We start from the raw sequence: 13,493 nt of genomic DNA, 5'->3' as shown, positions 1-13,493 counted from the left end.
TTAAATATAAATATTAATATAATGTAATATAATGGATCTGAGTTTATAGCAGGACATCTGCCACTTTCTAACCCAGCTTCATTTGAAGCCATATTCAAGCCTGGATTCCAGGAATGGGCTATGGCATTATTTGGTGTGATAATGGGTTGTTTTTGGGGCAAATGTCTTCTTACAAAAAATTGTGACTAGCCGAAGTTTTATGAAGGCCACCTTACAATGATATGTATATATAACTACTTAAACCATGAACGTTTGAGGGATATAGGAACAGTGTGCTATCCTATGGCGGCTGAAAGTACGATTAAATGGAGGAGGTCTGGAACAGAGTGAAAAAGGCTGATTTTACAGCAAGCAGTAGGGCGATGGAATTTTCTTTCCAAGTGTTTGAGGCAGAGTTAAGACAATAAGGTAATGCGTAATGGAAAAAAGAGGGATAAAGGGAAAAGAGAGGGGAAATTCAATCAGAAGTACTGCTGATCCTCAATCCTAGTGTCATCTTCTCTATAACCCATGGACCTATTTGAGTAATACTGCCAGTTTATTGGCAGAATTTCTTGTCTACGTTTAGCCTGGCATGTATCATCTGTACTCAGCAGGAATCTGGTTGACGAAGTCCCAATGAGTTTTTAAATTGTACCTACAATTGAAGTGAGCAGAAAGAAGGGTATTTCCTGTCAGCTCTATTTGTGTATAAGCAGCCCTGAAATGACACTGTCCAAACCAAGAGATGAGAATTTGCTCTTTTTCCAATTATAGATGAGGCAAGGATACTTCACTTTATTAATTTAAATGGGAATTGATTCAAGATTTATTTGCGAGATCGTCTTATAGAACAAGTTCCATTTCCCATGGGTTGATTCCTTTTTAATCATCTTTGGTCTTTCATAACTACTACACGTACCAGGGTAAAGTGCCAGCAGAAATATCAATGAAAAATCATTCAACACAAATGGAGAGCTAAAGATCTTCAACTCATTTGTGTACAGAGTACAAAAATTCTGTTTCATCAATGGCTATTGAGTTAGAACAGAAATAAAAGTAGCTTAGAAGTCAATGTGTCTTCCAAGAGATGCATCCTCAGTTCAAAGGCAGCAGGCCAGTGTTTTATCTGTGGTTTCTATGCTGTTTGCTCCATTTTCAGCCCTATTAATTGACAACTGTATATTTTCCTTAATGTGAGTCTAGAACTAGGCTCAGGTCCAGAGCTTACTGAAAGAAATAGGGAACTACCTTGGTCAGAGGAGACCAGGAAACCTGGAGACATAGGAGGCAACTGATGCTGAAATCAGGAGCAACTAACAAGTTGCCAGAGCAACTCAGTGGGTCAGGTGGCATCTGTGGAGGGGTATGGACAGTCAATTCATCCGGACTCTCGATTCAACCTAGCAATGCCTACCTGTTCTGTCAGTTTGTGTTGTGCAGGTCCCAAGATCATCCAAAGCAGAACTGGCTCAATATTAGTCCTACAATAAAGATGGTGGGATAATTGTTCACCTGCATTGCCTGGACAATGATTGGTCAGGTACACTAACACCATGAAATCAATTATATGAAAAAGAGATGTGTTGGATGTGTTTATTAGGTCCTCCAATTGGTCCTCTGCACCCCTATCAGACCATCAGCAGCCACAAAAATAGCTTAATGCTTCAGAGGGGTATATGGAGTGCTGGGGTACATGAGCTGTCTTGGGAGTCCAGGGAGGGGTAGCAACGCTGGTGAAGGAGCTTTCTGTGTCCACTGCAGGGCAGCTTACTCTCTTTTGGACACTCAGCTCTCACCTGTGGCTCCGTGCAGCTACTTGCATGCAACAATGAACACACCCCAATATACTGTTTTGACAGGTGGGCTAAATGAGCTGAGGGGAGCCAGAGGACCTCATACCTTGGTGAGTTAGAGACATGCCTGTCCTAGCATGCCAAGTCTAGGTGGACTGGGTGGATGAGATCAACAATGACATTCAACAGCTGGAAGGGTTGTTTTGCAATGCTTTTATGGGAGAGAAGGGTATGACAAGTCATGGTTATTCACTGCAAGCAAGGAAAACCCCAGTTGAGATGACTACTCAAACCATTCAGATTCTGAGGTTGGAAGAGTGGAATTGCCATAGTACAACAGCTTTTCCATTTTAAAAGCTCTCCCACACAGGTTTCTTCATGCAATTCTCAAAGAAGCCTTAGCAGTGGCTCCACTACCAGGCCCTGGATAGTTACCATGTCCTTATTGTGGACGCCATGTCCCTCACAACTTGGACTCAGCAGCAGCCTTTGAATGCACACTAAAAGAACTGAAATAATCCAATCGCCATCAAGTATGATGAACTATCAATCAAGCATTGATTCAAAGGATCTAATCAATTCATAGCAGAGTCATTGATGGACCATCCATTCATAACCCATGGGAAAACCACCAGAAAGAAAATTGAGCCACACACTTTCCACTGTGCCTTTCTCTGGCAGGTGAGAATGCTACAGCTCAGATCATTCTCTAATACAGCAACATCATCAACCACCCACACTGCCAGGAATCCCCTTATTATTTTATAATAATCAGAACCCGAGACAAGAGAGCAGAGATCACCAACTACAATCCAAGGCTCAGCCACTCCAAGTGTGAATAATATGTTTGGAGATTTCACGACGACAACCCAAGGTACAGTCACACCAAGTAGAGTGTATGCTGAAACTACAGCACGGGGCAATAGATGACTGTACAATGTCATTTTTTACAGTGAAACTGGTATTTCTTTGGTTAACCAAAAGGTAAGAGGCAAAGGTAAGCATGTGCAGTGAGCTCACTGATTAACCTTGATTTTACTGAACAGTGGAGCAAACTCAAGGAGCTAAGCATCAAATGCTCTGCTCTTTTACAGCAGCTTGTTCTGACCGATGCATTCGTGAGAAACAATTAACTGTTTGATATTAGAATAATGTTTAATTAACTCCAATAAAAAATGAAGGAGGTTGTTCCAACATGACTTCTTTTCTGTGTTAACACAGCACATGCTCAGAGTTACCAATCAGAAAGCAAATAGCATAGGCTCACATCTCAACTCACACAACAATCTGCATTTTACTAAAGGAGCCATTGCTCCATTTGCACAAGCCAAGGTCGTGGAGTCACACAGCACAGAAACAGGCCTTTCAGCCCATTCTCCAGGGTCACCATAGCTCTTCTGTGTGGGACAGCAGACAAATCAACCAGGGTTGTTTTTTTTAATCTCTCATGATTATAAATCACTCTGGGTTTCATACTGCTCGTGCAGAATGACTAACTGGCTTTTTGAAATCATTGATTATCTAAAGAATAAACATCTTATATTGCAATTCTCAAATTTTTCCACTTGTCTGCTGGAATAATTATGTAATAATAAAGCCGCTGACTTTACAGCAGAGACCTGCAGATTAAAATTTAAACTTTTTGGAGCTTAGCTTTCAAGATGGAAGAATTTTAGTCCTTGACCTAAACTGGGAATAGTGCTTCCCCTGACATCATCTAACAATGACAGACTCAACTGATACAATTAACTTCCTCTGCATTATCAGAGCTGGATATGTATGAGGTGACCAGGGCAGTGAAACAGCAGCATTAAAATGAAATAATGCTACACATTAAATTAAAATAATAAATTATAACGAGTCCCTTGGCCTTTTAAGGGGGAAATCATAAAACTGTAGGAGCATGTCCTTGAATTGCAACACATACTTTTCAAAGAAACGTGGAGAAGGACGGGAGCAACCCACTATGAACTATCATTGCATTTTCAATTAACTGCACAGTTTACAACCAGGCTAATACTAATAATGAATCTTCTTGAAGGGTCTTGGTCTGAAATGTCAGCTGTTTATTTCTTTCCATAGATGCTGTCTGTCCTGCTGAGTTCCTCTAGCATTTTGATGCTAATAATAAACATAATAATAACCTCAAATTTATAGGGGCTCCCTGGGTTACATGTGACCTGACTTACCAAAATCCAATTTTATGCAAATTCTCCCATCCATTCTTAAAACATTTGTATCAAGCCTGCATTAATAATAAAATGTTCACGCTATTTACTAATGACTAGATACAGTATATGGTCCACTAGTTTAATTCTGGGTAGCAGTGGGGTGAAATTGAGGAATTGTACGTAGAGCTATATGACACTGAGACACGAAACTGCAAATGCTGGAATCTAGAGCAACAAGCAATCTGTGAGAGCAGCTGAGTGGGTCGAGCAGTACCTGTGGGTGGGGGTTGTGGGGAAAGAAATTGTGGCCATTTGCAGTAGAAACCCTGCATTAATACAGATGTAGTGATTTGGTGCAATATGACACAGATGGTGATAAAGAAATAACATTTTTCCCTTAGAAAAATTGGCATACGGACAGTTCTCATTAACAGAACCCTTACGTAACCTGAACACTGCCTATTGTCCATTCACTAATGAAAGCACCATAATTGAATTGCTTCAGTTCTAACTTCTGATGGACAGATTTATGAAGCATCTCCCTTGACAGAATTCAGAATTACTGAGGCAGCACACTCCCCTAAGTGGTGAATGCACAATCCACCAAACACTCTGAAGGATATCATCAAGGTCACCATGATAGCAGGACCTCCCCACCCTCTGGCCTTGACGATAGACCACAGCAGGGCCATTCACCCTAACTGAAGGGCTACTGCAATGCTTCCTCACCAGATCTGGAACCGCCAACATAATGCCCCTAGCAATAAACCATCACTACATTTGACTCAAGGGAAAGGTTCAGTGGGACACTCCATATATGGGGAAAAATAGAAAACAAATTAAACATGTCATTGTAGCCAGTCTATGTAGAATGGTCAATAGACAATAAACAGTAGGTGCAGGAGTAGGCCATTTGGCCCTTCTAACCAGCACCGCCATTCACTGTGATCATGGCTGATCACACACAATCAGTATCCCGTTACTGCCCTCTCCCATATCCCTTGACCCCGCTATCTATAAGAGCTCTATCTAACTCTCTCTTGAATGCATCCAGAGACTTGGCCTCCACTGCCTTCTGGGGCAGAGCATTCCACATATCCACCACTCTCTGGGTGAAAAAGTTCTTCCGCATCTCTGTTCTAAATGGCCTACCCCTTATTCTTAAACTGTGGCCTCTAGTTCTGGACTCACCCATCAGCGGGAACATGCTTCCTGCCTCCAGCGTGTCCAATCCCTTAATAATCTTATGTGTTTCAATCAGAGGTCAAAGCACACTTCAGTTTTTCTCCATTTAACCCAACCACATGTCTTCTATAAAACACAGTTACAGTTACACAAGGGTTTCAACATCCAAGACTGATCGTTCCATAATCACTGTAGCCGTACAGGTTTGGCCAATGAGACCCACAAATAAGAGGATAAATGTCCAGATAATCTGTTTTCACTGATGTTGATTGATAACTAAACATTGGACTAGATACCAAAATAAAAAACAGAAAAACATGGAAATATTCAGTAGGTTAGGTAGTATCTGTGAAGAGTGACAGAAATGAAGTTAGAAATCCATTAGATAAAAAATGTTTCAGTTCAGGATCCTGGATCACTGATAACTTTTTCTGTCCCTTTTCTGATCTTAAATCTGTACCCTCTTGTGTTTGACTCTCACTTTTGTACTCCTGCCCATTTGCCTCTGCATTTCTTGCTGTATCTGTATGCCAACCTGAAATGAAACTTGTAGAAAATGGTCAGACATCTTTGAACATAGTATTTAATAGTCTAACAACTTCTGAATGATGTGCTTTTCTTCTATTCATCTACCAAAGTGCACAACCTCACATTTTTACTCAATACACCCATTAGCTGCTACCCCTAACTCACCTAACCCAATTAAATCCCTCACTCTTTATTTTCCAAAATGCCTTTATATCATCAGTGAACTTGGTTACTTCATTTCTTCATCAAAGATACTCATATAGATTGCAAATAAATGATACTCAGCATTAACCTCTGAGAAATCCCAGCTTGAAAAGGCTGATCTTCACCAATGCTTTCCTTTCTATCTGCTAACCAGTCTTCTTTCCAAAGCAACATACAGGCTACCCCTGTGTAAGGAATGGGTTCCATTTTCACAGGCGGCCATGTTAAATTCTGTTCACAAGTCTGAAAGATGTATTTGGTATGCCAACCACACCCACACTGCACAGTAATTAATGGCATCAAAGCACATCAGAAAGAACAATTACTAAAAGTGCAGGGCTGGGGGGAGAGAGAGAGGAAACTATTTCTGCTAATCAAAGTTCAAAGTATATTTATTATCAAAGTATGTTTACATTATTCAACCTTGAGATTCATTTCCTTTCAGGCAGCCAAAAAACAAAGAAACTCAAAAAGAACCCATTAGAGAAAAAAGACCTTCAAACACCCAACGTGCAGAGCGAAAAAAGGCAAATCACCCAAACAATCAACAAAAGCAAATAGAGTTCTGAACTGAAGTCCACAAAGAGAGTCCAGTCCACAGACCTTAGTTCAGCACAGAGACAAGTAATTGTCATGGAACAGTGAGATGAACTGGCCCATCTCCTGCCACAGGCCCCGACATCCTGACCTTTTCAATCTGGTGTGGCACTTAAATCATCATCCAAACATCGGGTTCAGTTGCTTCAATGTGCTCTGGGGCCTGGAGCCTGCCGTCTCAATCCAGCCTTTATGCACCATTTCCAATTCAGCCTGGCACTTAAATCAATTAGACCCCGGGTCTTCCTCACTCTCACTGATGGCCCAGCCGCCTAGCCTTGCCTTAGCCCAGCTGCATTGAATTGCCTCTAACTTCAAAGGGAAGTTACAGGCTATTGGTTGCGATAATTGTTTACCAGAAATCATTGGAACAAATGTACATATGTACACAAGATTTTTGATTTTAATAATATTATAGGAGTTTATTCATACCTATGGGATCTCATAATGCAGGTAATCATAATTTGGGGACAGTAAATATTACCTTTAATACAATGATCCCTTACATCATACAGTAATGTTTAAGTATGGCATTTTCAAGGGCCTTTAGCAAATCCAAATACACCACATTAACCGACAATCCCTTATCTATTATGCTAATTAAAACCCAAAGAACTCTCATCAATTTTTAAATATGATTTTCCTTTCATAAAATCATGTTGACTCTTCCTAATTGTATTATGCGTGTCTAAGTGCTCTGTTATCACTTCCTTAATAATGGATTCCAGCTTTTTCATGTCAACTGATGTCAGCTAATTAGGCTATCGTTCTCTATTTGCACACTCCCTCATTTTAGTGATACTACATTTGTCGTTTCCAAATTCTATGCAATGATAAACAATGACAATTGATGCATTGAGTCGCTGGAGTCTTCTAGTTTAGATTCCTAGGACACAACAAGGTTCAGGGTATTTATCACCCATCAGACACATAAGTTTACCTCGTATATTCTCTTTGTTTTAATTACATTAATTGATTTAAGTTCCTCCCTATTTTTTGCTCCACAGTTAATAGGACTTCTGTGGACTTTAAATATCCATACTGCGAAGACAGTTTCAAAATATTTGTTTAACTTCTCTGCCATTTCTGTATTTCATTTTATTAATTATCCTCTCTCAGCTTCTAAAAGACCAGCTGATCTTCCCTTCCTCTTTATGTTCTTGCAGTAGCTTCATAGTCTGTTTTTACATTTCATGATAATTAACACTTACTATTTTCTTTTCTTTCTCTTTGTCATTCACCATTTATTCCTGACATTCTCCCAATTTATTATGCCCGTTACTATTCTTTGCAACTGCAGGGAATGCAGAGTAGCTGCCTCAGCTCTGGTGACGTGGGTTTGATCCCGATTTCTGGTGCATGCTCTCCCTGTGACGATACGTGTTTCTCCCCGCTGCTCCAATTTGCCCCTACAAATGAGGTGTGTGGATTGGTCACTGTAAATTGCCGTTTGTGTGCACTGAGTGGTAGCATTGATGCGAATGTGGGGAGAATGGATCATAGAAAAAATAGGCAGAGAGGATGGCTTTGCTCTGTGAACCATTATAGATTAGATGGGTCAAGTGCCTCCTTCTATATCATTTGGAAATAAGGAGCTCCGTTATGTTTTTACTTTCAAAATACCATCCAAATCTCTTTGGCTAACTACAGGTGAATCGATCAATTTCCCCTGAAGTTCCTATCTTCCTGTAGATTATGATTTATTGAGAATGCCTCCAACTGTTTATTTACTTTTAGTCAACTTTTTCCCTTAAACCAGTGAATCTGCCTTTATTAACTGTACATTTGGACATAAGCCACAGGGCTACAGTGGTTGATAGAAACTGCAGTTGCTGGAAATCTGAAATAAGTTGTGAAAATGTGTGAGGTACATAGCATCTGCACAGGGAGAAGAAAGACAATGCTTCATTAACTTGAAAAAAAAGATCTGTTCTAAGTTGCAGAGAGCAAGAGGCATGGAGAGACCCAAGAGAATGCCAACGATTGGGTGGAGAACACAGCCAGTCTGGGTGATGTGACTGCTTGTGGTGCTGCTTCAGAGAGGGGATCAATGTTTGTTTTCATTGTGCTCATTGCCAGCAGAGAATGAAGGAGATCGGTCAGAAATTTACTGGAATACATTGAGTCAAAAAGCAGCAAAGGCTTGGATGCATATTCCAGCTGCAAATGAGTTGAGATGGGTCATGTTATGTTGGCAGAAATACTTAGTATTGACATAGAGATGAGGTCCAAAGCTCAACTTGTTGTTGAATAAGTTCAAAGGCATTCTTAAGTTTTAAACTTTGTTGACAGCTTCAGCAGCCAATGAGCCTGGGGATGGGATAGCAGGCACCACATTAGGAGTGATCTAACTAATGTACAAGGAGTCAGCCTAGACTCAGCTGCCAAGTGGTAGAAGTTTTGATTAAAACATGCAAGATCCCCAGGGGTCCTGGATGTGGAGAGGATGTTTTCTATGGTGGAGTATTCCCGAACTAGTGGTCATGTTTTAGAAATAAAGAGTCACCCATTTAAGGCAAAGATGAGATAATTGATTTAGTTTTCTCTCTCAGAGGGTTGTTAATCTTTGGAATTCTCTTTCTGAAAGACAATATAAATAGAATTTTGGAATATTTTTAAGGCAGAAGTGTAGAGAGTCTTGATAAGAAAGGGGGTGGAAAGTTCGCCATAGGTAGTTGGGAATGTAGAGTTGTTGCTGTAATCAGATTATCTATGAGGAGCTAATCCTGGTCCTAACTTATATATTTGAATATATTCCAATTATTATGAACCTGCTACTGCAACTTTAAATACCAAAACTTCTTCCATAGTGAAAAGTCTCCTTAAAAATGGCAAGGACACTGCAAACCCTAATCACCCACCAGAGGTCACCCATATTGATAGGAGGAACAGAAAAGTAAAATATTGCTTAAATCGTCTGTTGCTCATGAATGCTGGTGGTCAGAAAGACTTGGCTGTCTAAGTGCGAGAAAGATGAAAAGGTAGCAGAAAGATGCGGCAAATGATTGTTTCTATTATCAAGGTGGTGGAATACAAGAGTAAAGTGTTCTTACTGCAAACTCAAACCTTTTAAAAGATTAGCTTTCTTTGAAAATCAAAATAGATGCACCATTTGCATCAATGACCGAAGCGTCTGAGGATGGGCTGAAGGCAGTCTGCAAGGGACGCCATATTTCCAGCACCAACAGAGCACGTCCGCAATTTACTAATCCTAACCTATTTGCCTTTGGAATGTGGGAGGAAACCGGAGCACACAGTCATAGAGAGAAAGTACAAACTCATTACAGACTGCAGCGGGAAGTGAAACGCTATTGCTGGCACTATAAATTGTTGCACTAACCGTGAATGTTCACAAGGGTTTGGCAGACACCACACCTGCAGGACTGAGGACAGATTTTCTCCCCCCCAACTAAGGAAGAGCGATCTTCCCTCGGAGGCAGCGCAGAAAAGATTGATCTGGTTGGGAAGAAAGCATTGTCTTGTTTGGAAATAGTAAGTAGAATGAGGCTCCTCTCTCAGGAGTTTGGAAGGATGAGAAGTAGAAATTGAACTGCAAAATATTGACAGGTAGATGCTGTGGAAATGCTTCCCCTGCTGCGAGAGTGTGAAACCAGGGAACCCAGTCTTAGGATAAAGAAATATTATTTAAGACGGCTGAGGACTTTTGATGCATTCCAGCAGGTTGTGAATCGTTGGCGTTCTGCACCCAGAGAATTATTGTTTATTCAGTGTGAAGGCACATGGATTTTTGGACTGTTATGAAATTGTGGTTCACAGGGATCACATGGCATGGAATTATGGCCAGCAGTCAGATCAGCAATGAATTGTGGAACAAACTCGAGAGGCACGTCCCTCACTCCTGCTTTTGTTCCTGATTAAGCATTCATGGGTTCAGTTTTCCCTCCTACTCTTCGTTACTGCTTCAAATGACAACCATTCCCTAGGCGTACAGAGAATCTCTGCTAACCATATTAGCTATGTATTTTCAATTGCAGCTAAGCATTATCTCTCTGGTACCTGAGCTACCTGTCATTTTTGAATTTCCAAATACAACAATACCATTCCTCAGGGAGCATTTCTGGCCTTACTCATACACACTGCTTAGCCTGCTCTCTCTCTTCTCTCTCTCTCTCTCTCTCTCTCTCTCTCACACACACACACACCAGTCTTTAGTAATAATAAATCTCCTGCCTCTTCTGGCCTTGTATAAACAAAACTCAGGGATGTTAATGCATTTGCACCTGTAGAAATATAGCCTCAGTATTGTCAACTGCACATTACATTGAAGAATCTTAACCTCTCCACGTTCCCAACATACACAAGTATCTTCGGCAGAGCCATGCCGAACCTTCCTTCACTTTCAACTCATTCTCGTGGGAACCGAGGCCCCGTGTACACCAGACAAACAATGATTTAACAGAGTAGTGCATCTGAGAACATTTTACAAAGGAGATGAGCAGTGGTGCGACATATGGGCGAGGGAATGGAATAGTTTACTGTTGTCACTGGCACTCATTAATTTTACCTATCTCCTCCCTGATTAGTTTTGTCGGTGTATTAAGCAGAACCCCTGCTTTGTTGATGCCAAGAGCAATCAGGCTGTGTAAGAAGCACAGAAACCTGACAATGAAAGATGAAGGCTATACCCTATCACTGACAATCCCTCTGTCCTCTCCACCCTTCTCTCTGCAGCTTAAAATACAGCTGTCTTCTAATTTTTCCAGTTCTGACGAAGGGCTCTTAACTGAAAACATCATCTCTGTTTCTCTCCCTACAAATGCAGCCTGATCTATTTAGTGTTTCTGGCATTTTCTATTTCTGTTAAGGTGAAAGGGTTGCCTGCTGAAGACTCATCAGACAGAATTGAGGCAGGGATGTGACTTCAGCAGAAAATCTCAAAGACAAGTATATGCTTCCTAAAACATCGTCAGCAAATTTCTGAAACACAGGCAATGTTCCAGAAAACTAAATATTGTGTGGATTTCCTCTGAGTGCCCCAGTTTTCTCCCACATCTCAAAGGCATGAGGGTTGGTAGGCTAATTGTGTAGATGAGTAGCAGAGTCTTGGGTGAGATGAAGAGAATGGGGAGGAGAACAAAATATGGGATCAAGTCCTGACCTGGGGCCTCCATCGACCGTGGATGCTGTATTCTGTCTGTCTAGATACACAAGCCTGGGAGGTACAGTATGGAGAGAAGCTGTTGCCCATGTGGAACTCCACGCATCTGATGAAACCAAAGGAACGGTAGAGGCTGAAACAGTTTGCCACCAGCAGCATTACAGGAGTTGTCAGTCTGCATTGAACTTGATGTAGGACTGCTTTAGGGACTCCAACTCTATATTTTTCCCTCAGGGTTTACTCCCAAAGCCTTCCCTATGAGTGTGTATAGCCACAAGGCAGCGGAAGTTTGAGATCAGAGTCCTATCAGAGCCCTATCGGTCTCAAAGCAGCTGGTTTTAAGGTGTCAGTAAACTGCCTTTGCCCCTTCTCCTGTCAGTAGAAACAGCCCCAACAGGCTCCGTAGCTAAGCCACACATGAAGGTCAGGAGCTGGACTTGATTGTCAGAGGCTATTTGAGGTGCATGCCATTGGGACCATTTAATAGGCAGTGGGAGCTTGTTCCCATTACCACCCCTGGCTCTGACAACCTTACGGAACCTAAAATCAATGTAGGACCAGCGTAAGTGAGTGATTGATGGTCAACATGGACTCAGCAGGACAAAGAACCTGTGTCCATGATGCATTTCTCTCAGACTCAGTAACTCTAGTGGCAGAAATTCGTGCACTGTAAGCATCTAAACCACTAGAATTCTGAGTCTTCAACCACTTTTAATTGAGTCATTGAAAATACTGAGCAGAATACAAATACGTTCATCCTCATTGGGAACCTATCAACCATTTGTAACAGTTCAATAGTTACTGACTTCAGACTGGTTCTTCTTGATTGATTCATTCTTGTGGTAGGTTGGAATTTAGCCATTCTGATTGGTTGTTTGCCCAGTCAACTAAACCATCACATATAGAAAAATCTCACTGCCTTTATTTAGCTTCATTGTTTGTGTGCTCTTTTAAATTTGTTGCTAACCTGGAACTGTCTTCCTTTACTGGCAATCCCTTTGGCACAGACCTCTTGCTCTTCCCAAGCTGACCAAGTGGACCTTCCTCCACCAATCAATGACCAGGCCTTAGCGTTTGGTGACCTCTGCACCAAATTCTTCAGACAAAACAAGTTTTGGTGCATGACTAAATTAACAGGTAATGAAAAAGAAAGAAGGAAATAATACAAATGCAACAATAGGCCAAGACTTCCACTTAATATCAAACAAATATATGCAATATACTTCCTAAAATTCTTATTCTTCCCGGACACCCATGAACACAGAAGAGTACCCCAAAGAATGAATGATAGTAAAAATGTTTGGACCCCCAAAGGCCCCTGCCAATTTTGTTTTACCTTTCAGCGGTGTAACTTAGTCATGTTAAGTAATCTGGTCTAAAAATTCTCGAACAGTATTAAAAAGTGTTTCTCTTTTCAGCAGTGGAGGGTGTGTAGGGATTTCCGTAAGTCAGAGGGATGCAAAGGCTGGGAGCAAGGTCAGGGGTCAAGGATAGTGTGACCTATAAAGGATGATGAGCAGAGTTTAAAGGGTAGAGGGCAGGACAAGGGGCACAGAGCTGGAGTTGTAGAATGAAGATTGGAAGTCCATCAAGAGGCTTTGAGGGAATTGCTGGATTGAGACAGCGGGTTAATCAACTGGACAAAATATAACTAGAATAGGTTGCATGGCTGGCACATTGTTGTGGCCGAACAGCCTGTAATGTGCTATGTTTCTATAACTGGTGGAGTGATGTCATGGCCTTAGATGATAGGAATGTGGGATTGCAGAGTCAGGACATCAGGACCTAGGCCTTATGAAGATGAGAGTGAGATTGGTTAGTGCTGTGTAGAAGAGAACTGTCAGCAATTAAAGGAACGGAATTAGCTTTAGATGGGACTCAATCCAGCCCAGTCCTGCATTGGCGAAAATCAAA

At 41.3% G+C, this 13,493-nt stretch overlaps 1 protein-coding gene across 5 annotated transcripts in view; it reads right to left on the bottom strand.

The window, feature by feature from the left end:
- The window catches only part of LOC132378989 (glutamate receptor ionotropic, delta-1-like), an 891,690-nt gene that overhangs the window by 506,925 nt on the left and 371,272 nt on the right, over positions 1–13,493 (bottom strand). The window contains exon 1 of one of the 5 annotated variants that reach the window (XM_059946409.1): positions 11,580–11,611. The exons of the other annotated variants lie outside the window; for them this stretch is intronic. Within the exon in view, the coding sequence (XP_059802392.1) occupies positions 11,580–11,592 (13 nt within the window). The 5' untranslated portion in view covers positions 11,593–11,611. Of the gene's footprint in view, positions 1–11,579; positions 11,612–13,493 lie in introns of those variants that run through there. 5 annotated transcript variants of the gene reach the window in all.

The sequence above is a fragment of the Hypanus sabinus genome, chromosome 21 (assembly GCF_030144855.1).
Source record: "Hypanus sabinus isolate sHypSab1 chromosome 21, sHypSab1.hap1, whole genome shotgun sequence".
Lineage (NCBI taxonomy): Eukaryota > Metazoa > Chordata > Chondrichthyes > Myliobatiformes > Dasyatidae > Hypanus > Hypanus sabinus.
This window is presented reverse-complemented; position numbering and strand designations above follow the sequence as displayed.